Source organism: Aulonocara sp. 'chitande type north' Nkhata Bay, linkage group LG5 (assembly GCF_057382095.1).
Source record: "Aulonocara sp. 'chitande type north' Nkhata Bay isolate Kocher_YH1m ecotype deep benthic linkage group LG5, A_spYH_male_GT1.1, whole genome shotgun sequence".
Classification (NCBI taxonomy): domain Eukaryota; kingdom Metazoa; phylum Chordata; class Actinopteri; order Cichliformes; family Cichlidae; genus Aulonocara; species Aulonocara sp. 'chitande type north' Nkhata Bay.
This window is the reverse complement of record NC_141348.1, coordinates 9638632-9661937: the sequence shown is the minus strand read 5'-3', so window position 1 is coordinate 9661937 and position 23306 is coordinate 9638632. Positions and strand designations below refer to the sequence as shown.

Here is a 23306-nt window from a genome sequence, read left to right as displayed (position 1 = left end):
AACCGAGCCAAGGGTACCCGGCACCGCCAAGCAGCCACTGGGAGTGAGCCGGTACATACCTGAGCGCCCAGCCCAGACACCAGTTTATTCTCCACCTCTCCTATGTCTCACCCCCACCTGCAGAGTGAACTTCTGCAAGCATGTAACACCTCCCTACCAGTTGAAGCATCCCAGAACCCCACGCCCCTCACGGGTTTAAATTTCTCTTTTACTATGGATTTAATTTGTTGATATTCTAGAAATCTTTTCTTGTTGATCATATATTGTATAACTACTCTGTCGGAATAAAGTCTGTTCCTTCTAATATATGTTCCAAGTATTTCATTCCTTTACAATTTTCCAATCTGGAAAATTAATCATGTTATTGTTTTGTAATATGTCAGGGTTATTCCAGATAGGTGTACACCACATTCCAAATTATTATGCAAATTGTGTTTAAGTGTCATAAAGATTAAATAAGTTGTTTTTCATTCAAAACCATGGATGGAATTGTGTCTCATGACTCTTTGTATCACTGAAATCAATCTCGGACACCTATGATCACTAGTTTGCCAGGTGAGCCCAATTAAAGGAAAAACTACTAAAGAAGAATGTTTCACATTATTAAGCTGACCACCATTTTCAAGCAATATAGGAAAGAAAAATGATCTCTCTGCTGCTGAAAAGCGTGAAATAGTTGAATGCCTTGGACATGCAATGAAAACCTCAGGTATTTCACGAAAATTTAAGCGTGATCACCATAATGTTAAGAGATTTGTGGCTGAGCACACACGTGTTCGTGCAGATAAAGGCACAATGATGAAGGTTTCTGCCAGACAAATACATCAGATTAAGAGAGGAGCTGCTAAAAGGCTATAACAAAGCAGCAAACAGATATTTGAAGCTGCTGGTGCCTCTGGAGCCCTGCGAACATCAAGGTGTATATCCTCCAGGGACTTGCAGTTGTGCATAAACCCTCTATTCGGCCACCCCTAACAAGCAGAAACAGCTGCAGTGGGCCCAGAACTACATGAAGACTAATTTTCAAACAGTCTTGTTAACTGATGAGTGCAGTGCAACCCTGAATGGTCCAGATGGATGCAGTGGAGTCAGGTTTTGAGTCACGGGGAGAGAGCTGGTCGTCCCCTTTAGGGTTCCTGAAGGTGTGGAAAGTACCATCTGAAAGATGTAATTGTGGGAAAAATCTATTTCCTGCTGGTGAGAATAGTGGAGTATGTGGAGTTTCTGACTGACCACGTTCTTTCATTGGTAGAAAGAGAAGAACTGTGCCTTCTGCAACACAACTATCTTCATGCAAGACAATGCACCATCTCATGCTACAAGGAATACCTCTACATCATTGGAGTTCACATCCAAACAGCAGCTCTGGGAGGGTATTCTGACATCCTGCAAAGACATTTAAGTAGAAACCTTCCAAAAACTTACAAGTTCCATGGATGCAAGAATTGTAAAACTGCTATCAAATAAGGGGTCCTATGTTAATATATAACTTGGATTGAAATAGCTTTTGATTTCAGTGAAATTGATCTACTAATGCTGCAAATTCAACAAATGACCATTTTCAATTCTCTACAACCTATAAAATCTTTTGAAACTGTGTGTGCGTAATAATTTGGAACAGTGCATTTTAAGTTTTTTATTTTTGAAAAACATACTGTTTTCATTGGGAGTTTTGTTCAGTAACATTTGAATTGTACTCTATTGGTAGATGACTCGAAAATTATGCCAAATGTCATTTGAATCGTCTATTTAGGAAAAACCGAGAAAAATATCATTTGCATAATAATTTGGAATGCGGTGTACATTTGCATGGGATTAATGAAGACTCCGTAATTTTTAGAAACTCCCACCATGCTGTCAGAGGAGAGCTGATGTTAGTGCTTTTAAAGCATTCATGTCGTTTGATGTTTAAGCTGATAAATGGTAGGTCTGAAATCTCTAGATTATTGCATAGTGCCTGTTCTACATCTGACCAAGGCTCATCTAAGCGTGTATGTTTTAACCATCCTGAGATGAACTGAAGCCTGCTGGCTAAGAAGTATTGTTGAACGTTAGGCAGATCTAGTCCATTTTCACCCTGTTTAATACATCAGAGAGTAACGGGGTTCAGTATCCAGTCCAAGGCAGACTGTAACTGCCAGGGATCAAACCACCATCCTTCCAATTAGTGCCGAACCGCTCTTCCTCCTGAGCTACAGCCACCCCAGGTGGGTCAAAGGTTGCAATAACTGCTTTGACAAGTAGCTCAAGTAGAATGGAAAAAACTCTATATAAGAACCACTTCATTTACAATTTACCAAGTAAAATGTTTAAAAAAAATACTTCATACATTTTCAGTGCTACGCAAATGATACCCAAGTTTATTTACCCACAAAGCCAGAGAACTAGTTAAACTACAGGCATGTCTCAGAGACATAAAGGCCAGAATGAGCTCTAATTTCCTACTTTTAAATTGAACCAAAAATGATACTCTTTCATTCTGCCCTAAAAATCTTTGAACATGGTGTTTAACATTCTAACTTGCTGTGGATAACATTACTTTGACTTCCAGTAACACTGTGAAAAATCTTAGAGTCATTCAACCAAACATTACCAGTTCAGCCCTGGAAGACTGATGAGTAGGTGCCAAGCAGGACGACAGCCAAAGACAGATGGAAGGCGAGGCTGCCGGACACTGGCGCCACCGGGCCCTCTGACCACTACCAGTAGGCAACGGGTGAAGTGTCTTGCCCAAGGACACAACAACCGAGACTGTCCGAGCCAGGGCTCGAACCGGCAACCTTCCGATTACAAGACGAACTCCCAACTCTTGAGCCACGATCGCCCAGTGATGCAGTGGTTCACACTCTGCCTTACAGCAAGAGGTTTCTGGTTTTGAGCTGAATGAGACCTTTCTCTGTAGAGTTTTTACAGCTTCCCGTGCCACACAGTTGCTTAAAGTACATAGAACTAAGTACTAAATGTGGCTAAAGGGAGTTGATATTTTGAAATACTCTTTTCTGTTAATTAAGGTCGTTGTCATGTCACGTTGACAGCTTGGGGGACTTGGGCAATAATTTTTAAAAGAAAACTTAAGATTTTCTTTTTTTTTCTATTTTAAATGGAAAATGAGGGAGTAAAAATGTGATATAGAAATTAACAATGAATTCATAGCATCATCTATAGATTTATATTACAATATTAATGTATGTTTGCCATAAAATGCGATGTTAGAACTGGAATTCTCTACAGGCATTCCAGGGTGTCTCAGCATGTCATTTGAGATTCACTGCTAAGGCTGCTATATCAGGCTGCAGATCACATCATTTTTATCGATTTGGATGAAAATGAGCTGTGAAATTGTGTTCCGAGCAGAGATAAAGTAACCATCTGGCGTGACTCGCTGCGTTTTTGTTGCCTCAGGCAGGTAGAACTGGGGCCTCGGTCTTTGAAGTATTTGTGTGTGGCAAGTGTGTCAGTGCATTGCCACAAACAAGATGAAAGGTGAAGCAAAATGTCAGCAGTGCCTGTATTCACACTGTCATTAGTTTAATACTGTACTGTACTTGTTAAATCTTAAAAGCGTGACACTTAAAAAAAAAAGACATATAATGGATTAGATCAGGTTTATTACAGTAAGATTCATGCTAAGAGGTTTTTAGTTAAATATATATCGAAAAACTCATCAATTTGTACTATTTAATTATTGCCTTTTAAAGACTGCTCAGAATGACCTTTGAATGGTTACTTTTCTCACAAATTTCTTCTCAGCATGGTCAGCATGATGGGTGCAGCATTGATCTTGTTTTACTAATCTATATTGTACCAAGAACCACTTGGCAGTTATCAGATGTTATCAGTCTAGCCCAGAAAATTTCAAGTTCTTTATAAGTCCTCTTTCAGAAACCAACAAATGCTCCGATAACATTGCCTTCCCATATTTATTTTACATAGAGTTCAGATAGAACATACATGTCAGCTGCTAGAAATCTGTGAGAATCAAGCCTTGTGTGGTGGAACTTCTAATGGACTTTTTGGAGTTAACGCTGGTATTTATAAAGATTTCTATATTTGCAAGAGGAGCACAAATGGTCAGATCTGATGAAGCCTTAGGGAGTGACGACCGGCTTTGTCATGAGTGTTTTGTCATTAGAATGCAAAAGCTTGCAAAAGGCAGCTGGTTGTCCAGAGTGCAAAGGTATACTATCGTCCTTATTTGAAAGGTAAAGTTAAAAGGCCAACATTAAGATTTATATTTCAACATGTTATTCATTGATATTCCATCTGAGTGTACACTAATATTATCAAAAGTTTTCACTCATCTACCTTCACACTAATATGAACCTGAGTGGCCTCCTATGCTTAATCCATAGGGTTTAACATGATTCTGGCCCGCACTTTGCAGCTATAATGGCTTCAGCTCTTCTGGGGAAGCTTTCCACGAGGTTTAGAAGTGTGTTTATAGGAATATGAATGCCTGTCTTGTCATCTCTGCTCTCATTTATTCCAAATGTGTTCTATTTAGTTGTCAAGTTCTTCCACACTAAAGACATCATCCATGTCTTTATGGACCTTACTTTGTGCACTAGTGGGCAGAGATGTTGGAACAGAAAGGGCCCATCCCAAAATTGTTCCCACAAAAGTTGGGAGCATGAATTATTCCATAATGTCTTGGTGTGCTGAAGCATTAAGAGCTCATTTCACTGGAACTGAGGGTCGAAGCCCAACTCCTGAAAAACAACCCCACACCATAATAACCCCCCGTCTTTTTTACTTGGGGCAATGCAGTCAGAAGAGTGACGTTCTCCTGGAAAGTGCCAAGGAGACATCAGAGCAGAGTCATCCCTGAATGAGTGACTGTTGTTCCCAATCACTTCCACTTTGTTATAATACAGCTGACTAGGGCTGGGCCATATTATACCGTTCACGGTAATACCGGTATAATGTTAGGCAACGATAGGAAAATGAAATATCACGATAGAATATGAGTAAAACGCGCATGCGCAGTGCCTTTGTTTTCATACGCACATGGCCGATTGTTGAGTGAAACAGATGAACCAGAATTGGTTTGTAAAAATGGTGCAACTTAAGTGATGTGGAACTGGTTTGGTGTTTGTCCGTCAGATACACGACAAAGCACATTTTTTTGCAGAACATGCAAGCGGCCGTCGTTATTGTCGGACTAAGATGCTCTTAAATCTGGGAGTAATCTGGGTCCTAAACTCCGTATACTTCAGGTCAAACGAACACTGCAGCATCACTGAGCGTTAAAAACTGTCTAAATTCTTTCATCTTTAATAAAACGATCAGCATTGCTGCTTTACCAGGGGTAACTATGAAGTTTAACTTCCAGGCATCCATTAAAACAAAATTTATTACATTTAACGGAGTTAGAAGTTAGCAGGAAGCTAGCGGAAGTTAGCTCGCTAGTTTCGCTAGTTACCTAAGCATGATATAGCATGTTCTGACTGAGAGATTTCTGAAAAAATTCAAACGTACAGCTCTGCTATCACTTCCAACATAAATGAAGATAGGAAACTAAACAGCAGTGATGTTTGTAGGGTTACTGAAGTTGGGCTAGTTGGTATATAATGATGTGCTACGTGATCGCTAGCGACACAGCTATGTTAGCATAACATAAACAGTGAAGCTGGAGGACGAACACTAACACTTTTCCACTTATAAAAGTTAACGTGAAGGTTCCTGATAGTTAGAGACAAATGCAATCGCACGGCAGGATGCTGTAAACGGACCAAACTTCGGTCAGGAGAACAACTGAGATAATCCATCCACAATACGAGGTTAGTCATTAATATACTGCAACAACATGGGAATAGAGCAGCTGCCAGAGAATTCAACATTAATGAATCAATGGTACAGAAGTGGAGGAAGCAAGAAGAAGGAGTTTAATAAAGTTTGATTTATCTGACTGCTTTGTTTCGCTTAATGTGCCTTATAATCCCGTGCACCTTATGGTCCAAAAAATACGTACTGCACGCTGCAGTTTAATGTTGCAAAGCACCTCTTTTTAACTTCAGTGGATATTATACATGGTTATGCTCAGGATATGTCAGCCCATTTCTACTGGAAATGCCTTTTGGTTAAACTTTCAGCAAGGAATTAGCATTTGCACTGTTACATTTTTATAAAGCTTTAATGTACATAAAAACCAGCTTCTTATTTAAGTGAAAATAAATGGAAGGTTGTCTTTTTGCGCTAGTAATGTTGTGGAGTTGTATTTTGTCTCGCATCAATTATATCGTCAGTTATATCGTTATCGCAAATTTTCAAATATATATCGTGATAAATGTTTTTGGCCATATCGCCCTGCTCTACAGCTGACTGTGGAATATTTAGTAGCGAGGAAGTTTTACGACTGGACTTGTTGCGCAGGTGGCATCCTATCACAGTACAACACTGGAAATCAGTGAGCTCCTGAGAGCGATCTGTTTTTTCATTAATGTTCCTGATTGCTCAGGATCACACATCATGAAGACTAGCATGAAGTCCTCTTAACATCTTTTCTGTTACTTAAGTCATTCAAAACTGAAAAATGTTTATTGTCATTGTAAAAGAAATATACAATGAAATTAAGTTGCACTTGAGAGCTGTACTCAATAAATTTAAAAAAATTAAAAAAACTATTAGTGTTTATTATTTAAGAAACCGGGATCCTTAATTTTGCAAATTACCAATGCTATAAATAGACACAATAGCTTTGTTTGAGGATGACTTTAAACTGACACACTAACCATTTTTTCAGTGGTGGTACATTTATTTTTTTAAAAGGGAAATAATGGAAAAAAATGATGGGTGCAGCATTGATCTTGTAAAAGACTTCCTGATTAAACGATGGCAGCTGTTTGCCATAAAAGCTCAGCAACGGTTGTTATTTGGTGCAATTATGTTATGCAATCGTTTATGTCTGCAAGTCAAGTTCATGGGTACTTTTCCACATTGATTTTAAACAGTGTTATACAAAGGTGCAGGAAAAAAGGGTAAAAAGAATTATTGACCATATTTTATGCTGTTGAAAGAGACTCAATAAACTGATCTGATGGACTCTCTAAAGCTGGTGTTGGACAGGCAGATGTTATCTTAGTTAAGAACCCCCCCATTCCACTCCATGACGTACTGGGCAGTCCCAGGAGCATTTACAGTGAAAGACTGAGATTACACAAATGCACCACTGAATGATCATTCCTGCCTGTGGCCATCTCTCTGTCCAAATCCTCCATCTAGAGCATAAGTACACACTGCAGTAGTTGCACACCGTTAATACTGGCACATCAGAGAAAAGAGCAAAGCCAGTTTGATAAGAAGGTACCTGAATTTCAACTTTATCTACATGCAGTTTTGTGTAATATGTTGGGATATTTGTATATTAGAGCTATTTGGACAGGAGTAAGCGATGAGGTAAAATGTTGTAGAACCACAAAGTTTGCCTAAAGACCTCTACACATTGGTTCAGCATGTGTGAAAGTTCATTGCAAGTCTACATAGATCACACAGGTCAATGAAAGGATATCTACCGGTTAGTAGACTGGTTCCTGCTGGTTAGTAGACATAGGCCATGCCAGCAGTCACACTGATAATTGAACGATTTCTCTTAATACTAAATGTTCCACAGTAAGAAAAACAGCAGCTAGAGGCTTTAGCTCTCAGAGCCCTCTCCTGTGGAACCAGCTCTGAGTTTGAGTTGAGGATGCAGACACTCTCTCCTCCACAAAATTGTGTTAAGACTCAATCTTAAGAAACGTATAAGACTGCAGTTTGATTAGGTGACCTTAAACAGTCCTGTAGTTATATAACTCTATGCCAAGACTGCTGGAGGACCTCTGCACTGGACTACAAACATGCTCAGGGTGAGACTCGCAGCTATCTCATTTCCCCCGTGCCCCCATGTTCCAGCGCCCCTGCCCTAATTTGGATAAAATTAAGAAAATCGATGTATGCTGCGGGATATGTGTTACGCTCAGTTCCTCTCTTCTATCAGCTTTTGTTCTCCATTTTTTGTTGTTAAATATTATTCATTGGTTGGCTTCTTGTGGCTCCTGTCAAGAAGCCTGTGCCAAGTGCAGCTTGTGTCTTTCTGCAAATATCTCTTTATGTGGATCTGTAGCTACTGATGCTCTGCTTGCTCAATGTTAAATATCTGTTATTTCTAAAATTTCTTTCTTTTTCTTTCTTCTTTAAACCTCCACAACTAATTCTGCTTCTTTTAGTGCTAATGGAGACTTTATCCTCTCCACTGTGCCAAGTGCTGCTTCTCTCTGTAACACTACAAAGTCTTAACCCCAAAATGTAAAGTGCCCCAAAATGACTCATGTTATGGTTTGCTATAAAAGCTAAATTGGGATTGAACTGAATTAAATTGACCTTAACCACCAATTTATTACTGTAATCTGTAATAACGACAAAGGTCCTCTATTTAAAACTAAATACAAATGATTCCCTCGAGCTGAAAGGGCTGCTTTTGAGCCTAAAGCTATCATAACAAAATGACCATAAAAGGCATAAAAGGCATAGATCTCCTGCCTGTGCGTTGCACTTCTTTCACAGGTGATATTTTGGCTTTGCAGAGCCATAAAAACACAAGCACAATTGGTAATGGTAAAGAAAACAGCAGCCAGTTTAGGCGATCCACTTCTATGGTGATGTGGCATAACTGAAAAAACGGACTTGCAATCAGTTTTCAGTAAGACATGCTTGCCTCATTCACACAAGCACCTTTTTCTAGGGTTTTTCTATATAAGTGCTTTCTATCTAACATTCACACACTTTCAAACTCTGATGGATGCATCAGGGAGCAACTTAGGGTTAGTATCTTCCTCAAGGATATTTAGCATGCAGACTGGAGCAGCCAGGGCTAGAACCACCAACCATCCGATTAGCAGATAACCTGACTGCTCTACATCCTGAGCTACAGCTACCCCCAGTCAGAAGGATCCTGGCTTGACTGATCTGTGTTGGCATGGTATACATTGACTTTTAAATGTCCCCCATTCCTAATGGCAATTTCAAGAACACTAGTCTGTCATTTTTCACTTCCTCCTTGGTGAACTTGATATGTTTGTCCACTGAGTTAATTTGATCTGTGAATTGTTGTGAAGGTAATTTTCATACAGGTGTCATCACATACCTGAACCAATGACTCAGTGATATTCCAAGAGAGGACAACAGAGCCATGTCCTCCATATCAAAGTCAGCCACAATAGATGAAGCTGGGGAAGCTGGTCCTGTTGTCATGGGTGGGGTCACCCTACAATCTCTTACAAACTAATCTAATCTATATGGGGCGATCGTGGCTCAAGAGTTAGGAGTTCGCCTTGTAATCGGAAGGTTGCCGGTTCGAGCCCCGGCTCGGACAGTCTCGGTCGTTGTGTCCTTGGGCAAGACACTTCACCTGTTGCCTACTGGTGGTGGTCAGAGGGCCCGGTGGCGCCAGTGTCCGGCAGCCTCGCCTCTGTCAGTGCGCCCCAGGGTGGCTGTGGTTACAATGTAGCTTGCCATCACCAGTGTGCGAATGTATGTGTGAATGGGTGGATGACTGGATATGTAAAGCGCTTTGGGGTCCTTAGGGACTAGTAAAGCGCTATATAAATACAGGCCATTTACCATTACCCTTTTCCTGTATTCGCCACCAGGTTCTCATTTCGAGGGCTCATAAGAACTTTTGTCACTAAGAAGAGAAAATTTTCTCATGACAGTCTGTCTGGTCTAGTAATAGCATGCATCTACCCTCTTCTGCCGGAAGGATGATAATGTTGTCCTCACAGAGCGATGTCAGTGTCTTCCTCGCCACAATGCTAATATTCTACGGTAAAGCAATCAGTATGTAAGATTTGACTCTCATCATCCAGTGCTGAACAAACTGGGTGTCATCAGGATTCTACAACACAGAGCGAACACTGTGCCTGCAGACACAATGGTCAGGGAAGCAAGACAACATCGTATCAAAAAGGCTTCAAGTAAATGTGGTTAGCCCACTCCATTTCAAAAATTGGTCCAACCTAAGGATCAAGTGTCCATAGGTTGTCCTTAGAACAGAGTAATAGTATAATAGTGTATTGTTGTGAATTATACCAATCGACCAGCTCTCTAAAAAGAAAACTTTAAACCCATAAAATGGAGATGAAAGGGCAATTCAATGATTTAGAAGTCCGTTGATTGGCCCAGAAAACAGGTCTTTGCTCTATAAAAACACTCCTTCCCTGAAGCAAGACGATCGTAGAATTCCTCACTGAAAGACGACAGCAAGAACAATCCCAGATTTCTTCTCAGCACTCTAGCCTAGGTCTGTTGATTTGAGGATTCCCCTAACTTTAGCTAGTAATGACTTCATGAATTGCTTCACAATAAAATTGTAACAAAAAACCCCCAAAACATTTATATATGTACCTTTTAGACCCTATTTCTGTCAGACTGCTCAAATAGTATTTAATACTTAAACCATAAATATGATGAATTTTTATTAATGGTTACGTACCTTACTGTGCTTGTCTTGTTAGAACTCAGTGCCGCATTTAGTACCATTAACCACAAGATTTTACCAGAGAGATTAGAACGTACCTTTGGTATCAAATGAATTTTGCCACTGTAGTTTGAATCATATCTATTTCATAGACTCCAGTAGGGATGGGAATCTGAGCAGTCCAATTCCTTGCCCTACAGCTGATTTCAGTTTTTGTGTCAGAGAAGGAAACAGTCTACACTGTCGATATGGACATTACTTTTTAACTGCGCAAAACAATGAGAATGCAATGGTAAAGTGCTGCTCATGCAACTTTGGCTCTTTGCAAGCATCTGCATATACAGCAAGAACCCAGCCATGAACTTAGAGTGATATTAAAGCTGAGTGAATGCTGAACCGAGCCCATCAGCCAGACTCTGAACTTGAACAAACTGATGAGCAGTAAGGCTGCGGCCTCTGTTTCTAGCTGTTCGTGTTTCTTTCGTAGAATCACTGTGGCGATCCCTTTAAAGCCCCTTTGTGCTATTTTTTTTTCTTTGCCTGCTCTGTGTACTACTAATAGAAAGATCATATGTGCATCCTCCTTAGGGTAGGGATTTGTGTTGGTGTGTAGGACTGTATCCTATAGGTTTATACTGTTGAATGGTAATTATCAGACAGTGCCTTTTAGGTCATTTTGAAGAGTAACATGAAAGTAACGTATTACAACAAGTTATTTTCCCCTGGGAATAATTAAGTAATGTAATGCATTACTTTTAAGAAAAGTGTTCTGTGTAATATGCGTAATGATCCCAATGCTGATCACAGGCAAGGGGAAATACATCCAGCATCCACAAACTTTTGACCACACAACATGTAATTAATTTGCACTAATTTAATGTCTTTGATACACTGCTTAGAGATGATGGTGACTCTCAAAGTGGAGCCAATGAGAAACCAACGAGAATTGATAAGGAATCGAATCAATAAGTGATATCGATAATGGAATCGGAATCGCTAAATTCTTATCAATTCCCATCCAATTTGTTCATGTAAATGGGGAGTCTTTTTCACAAAATTAGTTCCAAAAGATTCTGTGCTGGGACCACTTCTTTTTACATTACGTAAAAATGTAAAAAGATTTCCTAAGGCAATATACATTTTCATTGCTATGTAGATGATACCATGGTTTATCTATCCAAGAGGACAGATGACACACACCAATCTTAAAGACATAAAGGCCTGGATGACCTGCGGCAGAACCCTCCCTGACCCTGGTTCTGCTCGCGGATTCTTCCTGTAAAAAAGGTTTTCTGTTCAAAATGACACCAAGTGTCTCCTTAAATGGTCTTGTTAAACTGTACAATTTATAAGGTTAGGCAAACCTGCAGTCAATTGAGATTGAAAAAGTGACTTGTATGAGTGACATAAAACTGATTCTGTTCATCTGGTTGTAGCATTTTCAGAGGGAACTCAGAAAATGCTACAACCAGATGAACAGAATCAGTTTTCTAGGATCCACTACTAAATCCTCTTTCTGCTTGAAAAACTTAAGCTGATTTGAAATTCATAAATCACAGGTGCAAATTGCAAATGGGATTCTTAGTAACTCTTTAAACAAGGTCTTTTATGATAATTTTTAATGCATTATTTGAATGTAAGTGCAACATCAGCAGTTGCAGTGGCACTGCCTGTACCATCCCATTGAAAAATGAAAAGAATTATGTCGAAAATATAATAAATCTAATTAAAATAGTTTTTTTCCTTTGCTCTATGACTGATGATGACTTTATTGGCTAAATTCTTATTTTAATCCCAAGTTTAATCCTGAGAGCAATAGTAAAAGTGTGTAAACTATAGTCACTGATAAAGTAAGAATGTCGGCAATTATCCACTTTCTTACTCTATTATATTAATTATCCTTTACAGATCGATAGCCAGTGAGGATGAGATGGCTGCTGTTTCAAAGTCAAGTCCAATCATTGGTTTTCACATCCACCTTCAAAACACCAAGTAAAATCATACTCAGTTCAAGGCTTCACAACAGTACTGTGTATCTTTGCCTAACAAGGACTACAGCAGCCTATGTCAGGCCATCTGTCAGTCAAAAATATTCCCACCATGAATGTACTATAATGGATTAGGCATAGCCACCTAATCTATTCTTTGTTTATCATTTAAATTTGATAGTTGTTGGTCATTGGGAAAGTATAAGGAGTGGCTCACTGGAGTCAACCTCAAGTGGCCAGGAGTAGTACTGCAGTTTTTGGCACTTCTCCATGAGCTTCATTTTTCAGCACCTGGTGCTTTCTGCTTGGCACTCTAATGTCCCATCCATCATTATACTTCAAGTTGAATATGCTGAGCACTCAGCGTGGCCTTCCATTTTTAAGGTAATTCAGGCCAGCAGTGTATTACACAGATGGACTTCATTATAATAGAGCCATCAGCTTTTTCACACCTGCATCTACTTAGTGCATGTAAGGTCATGGAAGTAGGTTTACTTATTCTCTAACACTAAAGCAGACAAGAAAGCCCATGTTTCTCAGCTGGACACGTGAAGGGTATGTTTAGCTGGGGAACTTCAGGAAATCTAGTGACCTTGAGCTTGGTCAGGTCACATGATCATCCATCACAGACGAACAGCTTTGCTGCTGTGCCTTGCTCTAGTGGGAGGGGGGAGGCAGCTTTGGTGTGATAATAAGATGAAAAGTCTGCTCAGTGCAGGCAAGCCAGCCCTGGGTGGAACAGATGGAAGCTCCTTCTTTCTTATGCAATCCAGCACTAGTGAGGCAGAAATGATGACTTTTATGTGACTCCCTGGATGTCGGAGAAAACAAAACGCCTAATGAAGATCATGGGACTAACAGATGAGATTTGTAGGCAGATGGGTAGTGGGAATAACAGGAGGTCAACACCACCCCACCGCATCTCCCATCATGCCTGCTGGCTGCTAGCACTGAGACTAATATGCAGTCGCTCACTTTAAATGATAAACAACACGTATCATGTAATTATGAAACCACACTGGAAATTCTTCTGTACAGTAAGTTGACTGTGTGTGTGTGTGTGTGTTTGTTGCCTGACAAACTTTGCTTTGTGAAAGCAATCAGTGGCTCATAGATTCTCTAAATTGACCAAAACAATGAGATTAAACGCGCTGAGGGAAGAACATGCACATGTGAAGGGCTCTGAATAGTAATAATGTTCCAGGAAATGTGCAGGAAAGAAGAAGGAGAGGAAGAAAAAACCCCACCAGTTTTCCTCAGACCATTTTCTAAAAATAGCTCTTCTGGTGTGACATCATCAGCGCTACGTAAATAAAGTCCAGCTTTACTTCTGTAGTGCAGCAGAAAAATGTTGAAGCCACTTTTTAGCCTCCAGGAGCAGCGCTGGTTGTTTTTGTTGCTGACAACATGCACACACAACATATGCACAGATCAGCATACATACAGTAAAAAGTGCACTGTGTGTTTCCTCCTTATTTCTTCCTTCATATGAAGAAATAAGAAACTAGATCAATTGCTAGGACTTAGCATTCCAAGCACACATTTTCCCTTCTCTTGATTGGATGTTTTTTGCTTCACAGCTTTAACACTTCAGCACATGGGCATAAAATTCCCATATGTACAACATTCAAATAATTACTCACGAGTGATGGTGGCGTCTGTGAATCATGACGGAGCTGGGGACCTCTGTGTCTGGTCTGGGGGGGAACAGGAAAGCAGAAAGCTTAGGTACACAGCGACTACCACACACAGTTAAATCTCCTACCCACTCCTTACACACACACACACACACACACACACTGAATTAGTGTGCCACTCATTCAAGCTCAGCAGCAGTTGAGATGGCTCACGTACAGCTGACTGGTGATATAACTGCTGCTACACATCGCACCACAAATTCTCCACTTAATTTATATTCATGCAAATAGACTAGAAATGTTTAAAGGACTAGATCCTGTCTATGTAGTCAACATCAGGTCACTGAGGTGCTGACAGAGGATTGGCCTGCTGGTCAATATGAGGGCTGGTCCACACTTCTGATTCAGAGCTGATGAGTCCCGTTACAGTGAAACGACTGTGCAAGTACAGACCTTAATCTCAGTTAATGTGGCTACAGTGAGAGAGCGCTGCATCAAGGAAAAACTAGAAAACCTTCTGTAGATTTCACAGAACTTAAATATAGCATTTAATTTATTAGTAGACTCAATTTGCTTCTCTCAAATGTAAATGACCCACTCACTGTTTTGATCCCACTCGATCTTGTCCGAACATATGGACATAATTTCCTAAGGGATTATGAAAGTAGTCTGATTCTAATGATATAGTAACATTTAACAGTATTCTATAAAAATCCTCTTTTGCCTGATCCTTTTTGAAAATAAAATGTTAGAATAATTATGCAAAAAAAATAAAAAATACTCCGAAATACTTTTTCATTACAGTACATGCCTCTCCCTACTATAGGTCGCCTTCTTTTCTGTCTTTGCTCTACTCTTTCCACTCACTCCTAACAGCTCCCTGAGCCTGGCTCTGCTGGAGGATTCTTCCTGTTAATAGGGAGTTTTTTATTCTCACTTTCGCCAAGTGCTTGTTCATACGGGGTCATGTGATTGCGCTATATAAATAAAATAGAAGTGATGTAGGTGATTAACACTTTGTTTGCAGTCCCTTTGTTTTTTCTTATAGGTATCTTACTGAATATAGACTGCACAGGAGTATTCATTACAAAAGACACTGAGTAATTCCCTTCTGGCTGTGTAATGCACTTGGACTGTCTCGGCAATGTTTTTGTCTTTTCCAAAGTTTTTATGAACTTGTTTTCTTCACATGGCATTTTGAAACTCTAGGTCAAGGAACAGTGTTCAGAAAAATGGAAAAGATGTATGTTTCCGTTGACTCTTCACAAGTGCCATAGGCAACCAGCACCGATGACTGCAAAGTTTTACTTCCCAGTTGAAATGCATCGGTTTTAAGTTGCATTTCTGACAAATGCATAACTGAGCCAGCTATACTTTGATTTGCGATTGAACCCTGACTGCAGTGGTTGGGGGAAAAAAAGAGTTACCTATGTATAATCCGTCCAACCAGCTGGTCACATCTTGTAACCTGCTAAACAAAAGATTATCAAGGTAAAGGAATCAGAATGACACAACAGAGTAAGCCTGGGTAGAAATGGTTCCACACCTTTCTTGTGTGCTGGCCCTTTTCTCGTCGAGTCGGGTTAAAAGCTTTCAAGAAAGCAGGTGAGGAAACGCTGGTTTTAGCAGGAATGAGGTGACTGCTTCTCAGTGACACCTTCCATTAAAGAGTAGAGCAAGAGTGAAGTTGTGTAGCATTGTGGAAGATATATGCCCCAATCACAGAGTGGGAAAGGGGGGAGTGAAGACAGTCACAGAAGGCTGGAAATAGGCAGGGGGAGGCAGGTAAATTGCTTAACAACAAAATAAAAAGCTGTACTATCACTCAGCTGATAACAGAAATGCTGAATATACTTTGTATGTATCACATGCCGCTGTGCTCGGCTGCACATCTCTCACAGGAATACACAATGTGCAGGAATGACTGAACTTCTCTGACATGACAAGAGGCAAGGTAGAAAGAAGCAGTGAAACATCAATCACAGATGAGGCATTTAAAGCAGTTGTCATGACAATAGCAATGGCTGAAAGCAAAGATCCTTTTCTTTCCCTCTCTGGAGACTTGGTGACATTCAAATAGCAGACATCGCTGCAAGTCCAACAGCCACGCCTCGCTTGGTGAACTGTGTAGTTTTAGCAAATGTGTCCGATTCAGGTTGGAAATGTTTTCAGTCTGCTCGGTCAGAAAGAAAGGTGGGGGTATAGGTCGGGGTGTGTTTATCACTTTGATGGATTGCGACAGATCAGTAACAGCATGTTACATCTGATTCACTACTAAAACCCACAGACACAGACAATCCACAGCATTCTCATAGGGCTACATCACTGCTTGTGTTTATCATCAGGAAACAACAACTGCAGAACTGGAAGGGTTATTATTATTATTATTATTATTATTAAATTCTTTACTTAAACAGATCTCAGTCTCACTGAGATTGAGACCCGTGTGCAAAAAGGCATACACAACAATTGAGACAGACATCTACATAATAAATGACACATTACACTTATTCACAAATTAAGAAAACAAGAGTAAGAGTCGTTCCAGACAGAGAAATACAGAGAAATACAAGTCTTTAAAAAATCAAAAGAATTCAGCTTCATTGTTTTCTGCAGCTCACTTTAGTTATAGGCAACAAAATATTTAAAGCCAGTTTCATCCAAGTCCAGTGTGAAAAAGAGGTAAACTAAAGTCAAAATGTCCTGCAGCCTGAAATTGTAAGCACTGTGTTTAAACTCAGTCAAGGAGTGGAGGTAAGCAGGCAATCAAGCAATTTTAGGGGCTTCTGTTCTGATGTGTACACTCGGTGCCGTTGGAGGTACAATCTTGTCTTGAATATATACAACTGCAAACCTAACTACTATATGAACGCTGATCTCGAGTTTGAAAATTGAGTACTTCAGTGCTTTCACAGACTGTATAAAAACACGGACATAGCCACCGTGATGTCACTTAGTGAATCACTTTGTGAAGATTTGAGCCGTCACCTTGCGCCACAATCAAACAGGGGATCTGGCTGACAAACAGAGAAGCTTGCAATGCTTAAAGAACGCAACTATTCACTTACAAGTTAGGATTGTCTTAAAGCATGCCCTCCTTTATTGTGCTTTTTGGCTTCATTAGGGACCCTTATTTAATAAAATTAACCCTATATTGTATTTCAGGTTTGAAACTAGCAATTGCAATCACATCTCATTAGCAAAGTGTTTATGGACATCATGCATTAAGGGAGTCGAGGGCTGTTTTCCTACACTTACTTTCAGCTTACCAAGGGGTCACCACAGCGCATGAATCTGCATGTTTGATTTAGTCTAAGCTAAATGAAACATTAATTAATGACAATATAAAAGATTCAAACAATAGATAAATGCATTGGAGGTTCACTTCCTAGCTGCTCCAGCATGTCAAAATATCCTTGGTCAAGACACTGAACCCCAATGTGCTGATCACTGTGTGTGCACAAATGTTAGCCAGGCTGCTTGGGTATAGGAAAAACACAGAAAATATATAGTTGAACGGTACTTGTAGTAAAAAGGGCTTTGAATACTCAGCTAGAGTAGAAAAGTGGTTTTCCTTTAAGGCAGAATTGTGTCAGGGGATGACATAATCATTTGGTTCTGATACTGAGAGCAGCAAACATAGATATGTGGCTGTGAAGCATTCCAAAGTGATTCAGGATGACAGGAGAACAATCAAACCGTGCACATGGGAAGGCCTGTGTGGCCTTCTGTCTTGTGCCGAGATTCCTCAACTGATTCTAATCAGAAATAAGGTTACTCTGTGCAGAAATAACCTACCATTATATAGCCGGAAGAGATATTTATGATTAATATGCCTTCTGGGATAAGGCCAGGTCTTCTTCTGGTCAGTTGATTAAACAATAACAAGAGTAAACAATAACAAACATCAAAAGAAGGTTGTAATATCAATTCAAGAGCTACACAGAAAACGTGACATAGAATCTTAATGTCTTATTTTTTCCATTCTTATTTCTATAGCTTATTTTTACACTAGTCTTATCAGAAGGAGCTCTTAGTCCAGTTTATCTAAATTCCATATGGTTGGTACTAGGGACACGATGCATTAGTCATACTGCTAGGCAAGCATTAAGGCCCAGACATGAGGCCCCTTCTTGATCAGAGAAAAAAGCCTGGGGCTCACAACAGCAACAACATCACACAAACACATAATTCCAGTTACTGCAGTACCCTGCTGGGAGTCAGGAGAACACGAAGCAGGATGGGAAAGAGGCTGTGAAGAGGAAGCTCAATCATGAGGTTCTTTAGTGCAGTAGATGATATGGCAGTTTATTGAGCACAAGCTTTTCTGTGGGAAAAACATTTTGCAGATTGTGTCATTGTTTTGCTAATCACTTCAAGGCAGTAGCAGGAAGGATGGGAGTGAATGCACGGCAATAATGAACTCTGTGTTTGTGTATGAGCACGTGTGCACGAGCATATTCTGGGTGTGAAGGAAAGTTAGGAGCTAAGAGGCAGTTCCATCTCTGCGGTCACTGTCTCCCTCCTCCGGCTGTCTTGCCTCACATCTAGATCAGAGCCCAATCAAAGCTTCTCTACCCAGGATCACATGACCCTTTTACTGTGACTTTAATATCATCAGACAAAGTCATTTTTTGTGTGGTGACCCAGCATACAAAATACAACACCGTACAAAAGTAAATGTAACACAACAGGAAAAATAGCCAAGCAATACTATAAAAACGACTAAAACTAACACCTTCTGGAAAGCACCACAGTTTGGAAAACACAATAAATAAAACACAATATAGAATAGTTGGCAAAGCCTGGCGACATAATGTAGTTTCATAAAATCTGTAATTAATATATTAATGCCTTTAGGCCTGTTACTACAGCTTCACACACATTTCCCTCAATGACGTTGCCAATACAACATGTCAAGTATGTGTTGTGTAACACCAAGTGAGAAGGTGGAAGAGATGGCGTGAAATAAATCTGTTGGCTCTGTTAGTAAGCAGTCAACTACAGTTTTTTACCCCTCAGTTGTAAAAGGCTGAATATTGCTGTCACCCTGCTGGGCTGGTGTCCGAGTGTGGGGGCAGTGTGGACACCGAAGTTTCCGACTGCGATAACTTGAGAATGAGGTGACAAAGCTCAGTGACCTTGATCTAAAGGTCAGAGGTCTAAGTTCAACTTTTTGGAAAATCTTGTGAATGCGATAACTCCAGAAGGAAGTCAGCTAGAATTTTGAAATCAATAGTATAGGTGTAGCTACTACCAACCTTGGACGAGTTCTTATCTCAGTGACCGCGACCTCAGTCAGCGGTTATGTTTTCTGCAAAGTTGGATTTTGAAATCAATAACTGAGTCACTGAAGGCTGAGGGGTAGCACAGGCAGTCAGCAGCATTTATCTAAAGATGTAAAACTGTTGCCTCAGGTCTTAATTTTAATAGAATCGGTTTAGTTCAGCTGGGTCTCAAAGATTTAGAGACAGTGAAAGTTTATCTTAATCATGTGCAAAGCTCTTGACAAAGCGCCAATCATCCTTAAACACAGATTAAAATACTTTATTTAATGTTAAAAGTGTCATTCACACCAGAGAGATTGACTGCTCATCTTTTGGGTTTTGCAGCCAACTACTTAAATGGTTTGGCTCATTCTAAATTCTTTTATGAGTCTTGTTTAGGGCTGCCACGATTAGTCCACGAGTCATGATTACATGATTACGTCAGCTATCAAAATCGTCGACGACTAATTTAATAGTCGACATGCCGTTTGAAGCTTTGTAAGATCCTGAAACAGAAGATAGCAGCAATACATCCACACACACACACACACACACACACACACACACACACACACACACACACACATGTATAAGTCGATTTATTCAGGAACAAATAAAACACTGAGAAAAGCCAAAAAATAACTTTAAAATGTTATTGTTTGGCTTTTCTCAGTATTTTATTTGTTCCTGAATAAATCGTTTTGGCTGAGATTAAAGTTATATAGTTTTTACACAGCTTGAATAAACGTCAAACAGAAAACTGATTAAACAAAAGTGTGAGATGGTGGAGAATTTACTCCAGTGTCCTGTTATATTTTAGATCACAAGGAGCTGAGTTCATTAAACTCCACTGAGACAATCTGCAAATTTCATTAAAAGTTTAATAAACTATCATCTTGTCTTTATTTTTAGTTGGCACATACCCTAAACACTTCAAGCTGTAAGCTGATAGTTATGCAGTGCAGTAAGTTGTGCGTTTTACGTCCAATGGATGCATGATCTGATTAGTCGACTAATCGCAAAAATAATCGGTGACTAGTCGACTATCAAAATAATCGTTTGTGTCAGCCCTAGTCTTGTTTCCAGCAGCTGCAGCATTACGGCATGCTACCTGCCCAGCACCAATCAGCAGACACTGTAAGTGCTGAACAGTCCCTTCTTATAGTAAGAGTGTTGGAAGTAGGAACAGAATATGTTGTTGTAAAGACTTAAGCGACTTCCGCAAAAGCAAAATCTGTTACGGATGAATGACCGGGTCACCGACTGGCATCACTGAAATGCCAATGGCAAGCAATGCTGAGTACCTACTCAGAAACCATGTGACAGGGTTTTAGTAGATTCAGGGGAACAAGTTTTATATGTGCTGGCTGGAACTCACAACTTGAAGGATCTGCTGATAAAACCTTTTGACCAGATATTTACCGGCCATCTTTACAGCTGAGGGCTTTGTTGGTGAGGGGTGTTTTTGGGAGCATGCAAACAAGCACCAAATTACGTTAGGCAACTTTAAAGTTTTGTCTGTTTTGTCTGTAACAAGAACATTACTGATGCTTTTAAGGCTTAATTAAAAGTTGATGAAGAGTTTGTGTTTAGAATGAAATCCTAAATTCTAACAGCCCTAACTCAAAAGACATGGTGCCAGTCAGTCCTGTTGCCAGATTTTTGGCAAATAGAGTCCCTAAAATGATGTTGCTCCCTCCTCTTTGCTGACACTTTGGGGCTGTGCAAGATCATACAGTTGCACATGTTTTATTAACTTCATGAGACAGCCAAGCCGAAAGCAGTTTTCAACATATCAGTGCAGCGAGCATGTACGCAAAAAAAAGTGACAAGGAGCATAAGTGCCCTGTTTCTTGTTACAAAGATGGTTAATTTCACCATGGTGACCCTCCGATGTCACTGATATCATCTGAGAAAATGGCTACAAAGTTTTAATAATGGTATGACTAAGTCAGAGTTGTGAGGCTTCACTGTGTGTGTGTGTGTGTGTGTGTGTCTTGCTGAGTGTGTGTGGAGTCACTAAAACTGATTGGCCCAACAGATGGCAGTGTGTTTTCACTGATTGAAGCTTGTCCCACATGTCCCACTGGACCTCTGCTTCAGAGCAAAAGGGTAGTGTCGGCACATTGTTAATCTAAAATCTACTTTCATCATGCCTCACATTAGGCCAAAGGCACACCTGAATAATTTATTTTCTATCTCTAGCCATGGAAATGGACCCGTCTTCACACTACTCTTACGTCAAGATACCATCAACTCTGATTTAGCTACAGCAGACTGGTTTAGTTGTCTGATTGGAAGCAACTCAAAGACTGTGTGTGTGCCAATATCAGTCCAGAAACATTAGTACTATATGTATTATGTATATGTGTTGATGGAGTGTAACCTTTAAAAATAAAAGCAGTTGTAGACATTGATCCATATCAGAAACTTCAGCTGCCTATACTTAAGCAGCAACTTGTGGGACTAAAAAGTGAAGGCAACGTGGAAGTGCTAAAAACAGTAGTTCCACTAATAGCCACTGGAGACAGAAGCTAGTCAATCCCATAGACCAGTGATTCCCAAAGTGGGCGGAATGGGAAAAAAAAAAAAAAAAAGTATGCTTGGACACTGCTAGCATAATGGAAATGCAAAGCAAAGCAGAGGTTGAAGCATTGCTAGATATGCTTCCAAGCCAAAGACTAGAACATATGATGAAGCATATCTTGCCACTGGATTCACCTCCACGACAGTTGCCGTGCCAAGGTAGGGATCCCTGACAGAATTTCCCCTGCATCGGGAGCACACGCTGGGATCTCCAAACAAACAGTATCCCAAATTCTTGATTTTTAGTTCACAAACATTTCTTATAACGACTAAGGTTTTAGCTCTTTGTTCAGGAAAGTTATAGGAGGATAAAAATAATTATCAGGTAAAACGTCCTTCGTTTATTAAAATAACCCTGTCCAATACCACGTGAGAACAATAAATATATAATTTTTTGTTGTAACCCTCAAACTGAATGGTAATGTAATGACACTCACTTTTCACAAAACTAAAATATCACTGCTTCCACGCCCAATCTGTAATGGAGGTGGAGTAAACTGGATCCGCACTACGTGCCCAGCGAATGCTCCCTAAGTGTGGGGAGCGGGTTTTGTCGGGGATGCATACCTTGGCACAACACTGATCCTGCCACAATTTGTATTCCCGGTTCAAGTCACGGACAAACTGTATCCCACAGTTGTTTATGTTTTTAAACCCATTTTGCACATTTTTTAAAAAATGTATTGATGACAATGTTGAATATTATTACATAGTGGAAAAAAAACAAAAACAAAAGAAACCCAACAAACTATACCTAGCAAAAAAAGTTTGGGAACTACTGCCATAGACTATCATGTTGAAATTCTTAACTCTACAGCAGCAGTAAGCATACTCCGAGTCTGGTAAAAAAGCAGGTTCCCTCTTCCCAACAACTCCACAGTGGGTCATTTTTTATAACTCCGTTATACTATTGTTTGAAAATTAGGGGCTTGGCCTTTTGGATATTCAGGTCTGCAAAAACAGGGACATAAATCCTCTTGTTATCTGCTAGGCTTTACCTCCAGTAAAGCCTAGCAGAATCATTGAACTACACCATGATTGTAGTATTGATGTCTTTTAAGGTATTTTTCTAGAAATTATCTTAAAAAATAATATGACATGCTGTCAGTTACTGTATCCGGTTGTTCAGTCTGACGTCACTAGCCGTGTCTGGGTCTAAACTCCGCTGCAGGTCCATATATCAAACGATCACTATAGCATTACTGAGAGTTGAAAAACTGTCTAAAGTCTTTCATCTTTAATAAAATGATCAGCGTTCTGCTCTACCAGGTGTAACAATTGAGTTTAAGATAAGATAAGATAAGATAGAACTTTATTAATCCCTCGGGTGGGTTCCTCTGGGAAATTCGACTTCCAAAAAGCACAGCAACGACCG

At 39.9% G+C, this 23306-nt stretch overlaps 1 protein-coding gene across 4 annotated transcripts in view; it reads right to left on the bottom strand.

Moving 5' to 3' along the window:
- Positions 1 to 23306, bottom strand: part of iqsec1b (IQ motif and Sec7 domain ArfGEF 1b) — a 250951-nt gene that overhangs the window by 84248 nt on the left and 143397 nt on the right. For all 4 annotated transcript variants that reach the window (XM_086291212.1, XM_086291209.1, XM_086291210.1 and 1 more), the window contains one exon: positions 14085 to 14138. In XM_086291212.1, coding sequence (XP_086147338.1) covers positions 14085 to 14138 — 54 coding nt within the window. The remainder of the gene's footprint in view (positions 1 to 14084; positions 14139 to 23306) is intronic.